Raw genomic sequence first — 7,674 nt, 5'->3', positions numbered from 1 at the left:
CCCTGGACCAAGGCCAGGTGCCAGCTCCCAACCCAAGACCAGTCTCTGGGTATCCAGGACCAGGAACTTCCCACCCGCTTCCAGGCCTATTCGGACCACTTCCACGGCAGGTGCTCCACCCGCTAGGAAGGGGGGCCCCCTTGCTGTGTCCCCACCCCACCCCTCAGTTCCTGGTGACCTCAGCTAGGTGTTCTCCAGGCAACCCTTCTCCCACTTCCTCCGTATGTGCCATCCCACATTACAGGTGGGGAAACCGAGGCACATGCCCAGGCCTCTGCAGGCCACTGTGCTGCCAGGGGGCACCTCATGTCAATCCCACTAACTCTAGTGGTCTCCGGTGGGGGTGCCTGGAAGCTGTCTGGGAAGCTGCCAGGCTCTGGTGGGTGTTTTTCAGAGGCTGGAAGACACGGTCCTGAGCCCCACAGCCAGCAGAGAAGACCGGGCGCTGACCGTGCGTGGGGAAGGCTGGCGGGCCACACCCACCCCTGTCCCTGCCCGCATCCGTGAGATCGTGGCTGGCAGCCTGGGCGAGGAGCCACCCCAAGGTGAAGGGAGGTGGGGGGCGGGGGCGGCTGGGGTGCCGTCACCGGGATCCAACCACAGAGAGGCAGGTGCCCCTCCGCTGTCCCCTAGCCGGCTGTCTCCTCCTGGCCCCTCATGCCAGCACGGCAGGTGGCAAAGCCACAGCCTCTTGCTGAATCCTGGGGCTGCTCCCTGCGCTGTGCGCTCCACTGGGCCACCTGGCCATCCATGCCAGCGCAGCATTTGAGTCTGGGACACATTTGTGACCACATCTTGACCTCATCCATATTTGTTTCTCGGGAGATGAGTGCCCACCCTAAAGGCTGACGCTCGGGAAGCCCAACGTGGGGCACCCACTCCCAGGCTCTGCTCTCCCAGCCCTGCAGCCCCCTGACTGGCTCCCAGGCTGGGTCCCCTCACCGGTCGGGCAGCCTGCCCCAGAGACCCCTAAAGGAGGGCGTAGCTCACTAAATATGTGTATTAAAGAAAAAGAAACCCCACTGTGTGGTTAGAAAAGCAACTTCTTACTGTGAATGTGATCCAGTTCCCTGAATCATCAGTTCTCATTGCTTCATGGAGAGTGTGGGACCCCAGGCTGGCCCCACACCCTGAGCCCCGGTTGGCTCAGGCTCACCCTGCGTGTGCGTCTGTATTGAGTTAAAGATGCTGATGAAAGATGGGGAGTCTGTATGGGAAAGATGGGAGAATGCCCCCTGACAGGACAGGAAGTGAGCCCCAAACAGGAGGTCTCACGGGTCGCAGCTGGGACTCATCGGGGAGATTGGGGCAGACCAGCAGGGGAGCCCAGCAACTAGCCCACAGTCCTGCCTTGGGGACAGGGTGCTGTGGTGGGGGGCCACACAGGCTGAACCCAGTGCTGCACCCGCAGGGCCACAGGAGCTGCCGGCCACCTCGGCCCACGTGCAGGAGAACGAGCTACTGCAGGAGGAGCTCTCCCGGCTGGAGGACCTGCTGGCCCAGGCGGGCGCTGAGAGGGATGAGCTGGCCAGCAGGTACCATGCAGTCAGCGAGCGGGTAAGTGTGTGTGAAGTGGCACATGGCAGGCCAGAGGGCGGTGGCCCAGGCCCGGGGTGAGGCACCATCTGTTAGGACTGGCCGCCAGACCAGCGCACTGTCAGCAAGCCTCAGGCTGTACAGTGAGTGCATCAGCCCAGCACATCCAAAACCCTGGGCAGCAGAAGGAGAAACTAAGGCTAGAGGGGGCGGGTGCAAGCGGGGCGGGTGACCAGGCCTCCAGCCCCCCAAGCCCCACCAGGTCTGCAGCCCATCTCAGGCACTGACTTTCCCTGCCTGCCGGGAGCCCAAGGAGGTGGCCCACTCCATCCTGCCCCCGAGGCCCCAGGCTGTGCCCACAGTGCCAGCGCACGGTCAGCACCTGCCGTGGGAGGGGGATGCGGCCCCAAACCTCAGGCAGGGCTTGTAGAGCCCTGGCCCTGCTCCCAGCCTCCCACACATCCCGACGGCCACACTCCGGGGACAGCTGAGCCCCTCAGCCCCCGGCAGCTGCCTTCTAGGGTAACTGGCGAGCTGCAGCAGGAGGCCATTTGTTCATAAAGTGTGGGGCTGGGAAGGACCCCCCATTGTGGGGGTGGAGAAACTGAGGCAGGTGAAAAAAAACCTGGCTCTTCCTGATTCTGCTACCCTGAGCCAGGGCTGGCCTGGTGCCCGGCCACAGTGGGGACCTCTGAGGCCATGCTGTCCTCAGAGCCTCCCTCACCCTGTTGGCAGGACAGACGACCCCACTTTCCAGCAGAGGAGCCCGAGGCTCCAGGCGGTCCTTGCTGTCAGGACCCTGCTGCCATTATTGGGGCTGAGACCTGAAAAGGTCTGGCCTTTTCTCTGGTGTGACCCAGGACCCGTGCTAAGTGCCCAAGGCCAGCGCTGGCCTCGTGTTCGTTGGGGTCCTCAGGGCTTCTCGGGATAGGCAGCATCACCCTGCAGAGGTGCACTCTGCCTAGACCCCCCAAACTGCAAACACCCACTCTCACTGCTGCCCCCACGCCTGATGGGCCCCTCGAATGGGGGATGGGAGCGTGGCAGGGAGCTGGCCTGCTCCTGGGGCTGTCTGTAGCCTCTGCTGGCCCTGGGGGTGGGGGATCTTCCTAGCACAGGGTGGGGAAATGTTGGGAATGGGCCGGTGGGAATAGAAGCCACAGAACTCCTGCTGGCGGGTTACTAATCCTGTGAGTCAGACCTGAACTGTCAGCCTGCAGCTCAACGCACGTGCCAGGCCCCCACGGCCGTTTCAGCTCCCCTGTGCCAGGGCTGGGAGGGGCCAGGCCTCCCCTTAGCCCAGACAGGGCAAGGCGGGGGCCACGGGGGCCAGTGTGACTGTGTCCCAGTCACCCGCATCTGGGCTGCATTCCCACCTCCGCCTCAGCCTCCCCATCCTGCAGGTGGCTGTGGAGGGGCCAGTCTCTTCCTTGTGTGCCAGACTGTGCTCTGGGTCAGCACATCAGGGCGGGCCCCCCAGCCCCTCCTGTCACCCTCCGAGCCCAGGGCCCGTCTGCTCGGGCTCTAGCAGGGAGAGGTGGCGGCAGGCCTGCCTGCCCAGCCTGGACCCCTCCCAGCCAGGCCCCCCTGGAGGCTGAAACCCACTCAGGGTGGGCGTGGTCCTGCCCACCTGCTGGGAGCAGACAGAGGTGTATGTGCCCAGACAGGAGGGGCAGCTGGGGGAGCCCCCCATTCACATCTTGTGGGAGTGACCCCTGACCTGCTCTGCATCTTGACTGTCCTGCCCTTTACGTGGCCAAACCAGGGCCTGGGGGCCCCTTCTCTGCTGTTCACGGGCACTTGGCACAGAGGTGGGGTGTGGATGCCCACCGTGTGACCCATCGTGTGGAGGTGCCTGAGCTTCACCAGGCCCAGCCCAGAGCCCAGCCCAGCCTGACCCTGTGCCTGTTGGGACCCCGGGGGAGTCCTCTCTCCTAGCCAGAGGGCTTAGTGCTTGAGCCACCCTGCCCAGGGGGCCTGAGTGGCCTGCGGGTGGGCCGACGCTCCCCTCCAGCTGCAGGCCCGCCTGGAGACCACTGAGGCTCGGCTGCGGAGGTCGGAGCTGGAGCGCAGCGCGGACCTGGAGGAGGCCCTGAGCCGTCTGGAAGCTGCTGAGCAGAGGTGAGGCCAGGCAGGCGGGGCAGTCAGGGCTGCAGGGAGCCCAGCATCGCCCTGGCAGGCAGCGAACCCCGCTGTGCCTTGGGGCTCTAGGCCAGCCTCTTTCCAAAGTGACTGGAAGTCAAATCTGCCTGTGGGAGTCCCTGGCCAGGGCCTTCGGGGTAGGGGAAGGGGGCAGAGCAGGATGGGGAGGGGACCAACCCGCTGTGGCCTCGGCCTCAGGTTGGCACTGCTGAGGCCGGTCCTCTGGCCTGACCGTGGCCCTCAGCCGACGCAGTCAGTCCGGGAGTCCTCACGGGCACTGCCCCGGGCCCCACTCCTCCTCACGCTCGGGCTGCTCCCAGTTGCCCTGATATGTTCAGAGGCTCACTCGTTCACCATCGGCAAGTGTGCCACAGCCCCAACCTGTGGGGAGGCCCCAGGGTGCCGTCCCTGGAAGTGAGGGCGTCTCTCCACTTTGTCGGGAGGGCAGCCGAGCCCCCAAGTCCGGCTCCACAGCCAGGCCTGTGGGAGGTGAAGCCATTTGTAGTCGCCTCCTCTTAGGGGGCTCTGGGGAAGGAGGAAAAGTGCATTTTGGAAACCAGTTTTGGGGGGTGGGTAACCCTAGTGGAGGCTGACATGGGAGAAGGGAGTGTCCTACCTGTGGCCTCCCAGCCTGGCTGGGAGGCACTGAACTTCGGAGGGTCGGTTCACCCATCAGGTGGATTTGGGTCCCTGAGTGCAGCCACAGGGGCCCCTCCAGAGGCCCGCCTGACTCCTCCTCCTCACCTCCTGCCGGGCTGCAGGGATGGCGCCTCCCTCCCAGCCCTGCCACCTCGCCCCCGTGCTCCCAGGCCTGGCCCTCTCGCCTGTCCCCAGGCCCTCCACACCCAGGGTTAGGATGGAGGGAGGGGAGCGTGCAGCATGGCTCCCGGATGCTGGCCCCGTCTGGGAGGCTGCTGGGGCCCATTGCTGGTGGTCAGGGCTGCCTGGGGCCGTTGAGGGGCTGCTGCACACCCGAGCTGGGGCCTGCTGGTCCAGGAGCTCGGGGCCTGGGTCTCCGAACGCCTTTCCAAGGAGAGGCCCCCGCCCACGGCCGCAACGTGGTTTCCGTCCGCCCAGGAGCACGGGCCTCTCCCAGGTGAACACCCTCCTCCGGGGGCAGCTGGAGCACATGAAGAGGGCCAACGACAGGCTGGCTGAGGAGCTTGCCAGGACGACTGGCCGCGTGCTCCGTCTACGGGGCCAGCTGGAGCTGAGGGAGGCACAGCGCCGGACCAAGAGAGAGGTGCCCCTGGCCTTGATGCTTTGGTGGGGTGTCCTGTCAGTGCCTGTGGCTGGCGGCGGTGTGTGGGCAGCAGGGGCCAGGAGAGGGTGAGCCGGCTTCAGCTCACCTGGTTGCGGTTTCCTGACGAGGGGTTAGGGCAGCGTGCCTGTGGCCTCAGCCTCAGGGTTGGGGAGAGCTGTGTTCACCAGCACAGGGAGTCCCTAGTGGCCCGGCTCTGGGCATGGGGCCTGGGAAAAGCTGGGGAGAGCTCTCAGCCCAGGCCCCCGCCTGTCCACATCACCCGCCGCTGGGCTCCCGGGGCCGCTTCTCGGACTCAGCTTGGTGTTGGCTGCCACGGGCTTCATTTCCCCCTGTCCTGGTCAGCAATGTTCATAGGCGGCGGCACCGTGAAGTGTCCTTTCCCTGGCCTCTGGCCTCCGTCCTTGCTGCCGAGAAGTCAGCACCCAGTCCCTCTGGTGTGGACTGACCCCTCGCAGAGGTAACCTGCCTCTCAGCCTGGCTGCTCGGAGATCTTGCCGTGGCTGCGGTGTTCTGCGTTGTGCTGTGCTGCGACTGCATGCTGAGTGTGTGCTGTTTATCCCGTTCAGAACTCATCAGGACTCTGTGCCCTTCAGTATAGTCGGAAAGTAGCCGTGACCTCTGTAAACGCTGCCCGAGCGCGTGCTGTCCCCTCCCCAGCTCCGTGCACGTAGCTCTCCTCACGCTTCTCAGTCGCCCATATTTTCTTCCTTTTTATCACTCTGGTCTATATTAAGATTTTTTCAAACCTACCTTCCTGGTCATCAATTTCTCTTCTGCAGAAATCTCTGTTAAACCTGCCTCCTTGGCTTACATTCCAAATACTTTATTTTTCATCTGTAAAAATTCTGATTCAACACATGTCTTACTCTTAACTCATATTTTCAAGCCTCTCATTTACATGTTGATGCATCTTAAGAAGCGGTTGTGTTGTGGCCTGTGCCTCGTATTCTAATAGTTGAAGCCCCTCAGGGTTAGGTTCTACTCTCTCTGCCAGCTCTTGATCATGGTGCTGTGTTTCCTTGTGTCTTTGATATTTCTAATTTTCATTTTTAACAAAAAGCTGCTTATTTTCTTGGAACCTTGTGAAAATCATTTGAAATCCGGAATGAACGTGCTACATTCCAGAAAGGATTTTCATTTGCTTCTGGTGGGTGCCAAGGGGCACTGACAGTCTTTGGGACCACCCTGAAGTAGAGTTTTAGCTTGAGGTTTGCTTTTTTTTAAACTATGTGGGTTATAGGAGTTCAGGCTGAAAACTGCATAAAGGCTAACTTGTGTTTCCAAATGCACAAGGAAGATTTTTCTCCTTCCTGTCTCAGTCCATCGAGGCTGCTATAACAGAATACCAAGGCTGGTGGGGGAGGGGGCCTTGTAAACACATTGATTTCATGGGGGTCTGGCTATAACCTTACATGGACAGAGCAAAAAGCTCTCTGGGGCTGTTTTGTAAGACTACTGACCCCATTCCAGAGGCCCCACCTCCAGATACTGGCACAGTGGGGACTAGGATTCAACGTGTGAATTTGTGGGGACACAAACATTCTATCCATTGTACCTCCTTACGGGGCCCTGCAGGCAGTGGAGCGTGGGTGTGCATGTGTGTGTCTGCTAGCACACCTTACTGCCTGCAGCTTTGGGACATCACTTCCTGGTGTGAGTAGATGCTTCCCTGGGTGGGCCCTGGCTTCTTTCTCTGTCCCTGGGCTCCTGGGGTCAAGGAGATGTGCTCAAGTTGCTCAGTTTGACAAGAAGTTATCTACATGGGTGTCAAACCCCCAGCATCACCGTTCGTGGCCTGCACGCTCCTCGTCCCCTGGCCAGCCCAGCTCTGCTCTCAAGAAGTTGTGAATTTAGTGTATGTCATGTAGGTACTGGGCACCTGCTCCTTCACGTCACTAGAAGGAGTGTCTCATCCCGGCCCTTGGGGGATCATGATGGCAGCCGGGGGTGGGCGCAAGTGTACAGACGGCTCTGGGAACGGGCGTGAAGGGGCAGGCCCTGTCCCTGTACAGCACAGCACTCCTGGGCTCAGCGGGGCGACCTCAGATGGGGGGCCAGGGGAGGGCGACTGCAAAGGCCTGTGAAGGCAGAGGTGGGGGTGCAGGTCTGGAGGACCAGCGGGGTGCGTGCACTCGCCAGAGCTGGCCGGCCGGGCTGTAATAGGCAATGTGGGCAGTGGGGCCTGGGATGCGCAGGATTGCTGGTGACCTCAGGGTCCCTGGAGGTCAGCAGCCAGGGCACAGCCCAGTCAGGGCCCGAGGAGGTAGTGTAGGGACTCAGGACCTTCTGGGCTTCCGTGCAGCTCCCCGCGAGGCTGCCCACGTGCTGCTCCCTCTCCGCCCCACCCTCCACCCTGCCTCCCCAGCCCATCTTGTCTCAGCTGGTGGCCTCCCCACCTGCCCAGGAAGATCCCCCACACCTGGGTGTCCCGAGCCCTCCTGGAGAACAAGCTGCCCCCTGGGTCCCTGAGGAGGAAAAGGCCACCACCCCCCCAGAGCTGCTGGGGCCCCAGCCCAGCCGGGGGCTGACGGGGGCCAATCCTGGGCAGAAGCTGGCTGGGTCATGGTCCCAGGGGCAGAGGATTTGCATTATTCCAGAAAATAAGTTATGGGCTGCGGGGACACGGGCTGGCTGCAGAAGGGCAGGCTATTTGGGTCTGCTCCACTGTGGAGCAGGACACCCGGCTCTGGGCTGTGCAGGTGGGTGGGGGCACAGGACTCCACACCCCTCCC

At 62.4% G+C, this 7,674-nt stretch overlaps 1 protein-coding gene across 16 annotated transcripts in view; it reads left to right on the top strand.

The window, feature by feature from the left end:
- CROCC2 (ciliary rootlet coiled-coil, rootletin family member 2) overlaps positions 1-7,674 on the top strand; it is a 65,167-nt gene that overhangs the window by 8,456 nt on the left and 49,037 nt on the right. For all 16 annotated transcript variants that reach the window (XR_012123369.1, XR_012123372.1, XR_012123368.1 and 13 more), the window contains 4 exons: positions 395-545; positions 1,412-1,557; positions 3,551-3,657; positions 4,756-4,921. Coding sequence is in view for 10 of the 16 variants with exons in the window: in XM_073217804.1 (XP_073073905.1) it covers positions 395-545; positions 1,412-1,557; positions 3,551-3,657; positions 4,756-4,921 (570 nt within the window). In the remaining 6 variants the exon portion in view is untranslated. The remainder of the gene's footprint in view (positions 1-394; positions 546-1,411; positions 1,558-3,550; positions 3,658-4,755; positions 4,922-7,674) is intronic.

Source organism: Manis javanica, chromosome 12, assembly GCF_040802235.1.
Source record: "Manis javanica isolate MJ-LG chromosome 12, MJ_LKY, whole genome shotgun sequence".
Taxonomy (NCBI): Eukaryota; Metazoa; Chordata; class Mammalia; order Pholidota; family Manidae; genus Manis; species Manis javanica.
Note: the sequence above shows the minus strand (reverse complement) of the source record. Positions and strands in the feature narration are given on the sequence as shown.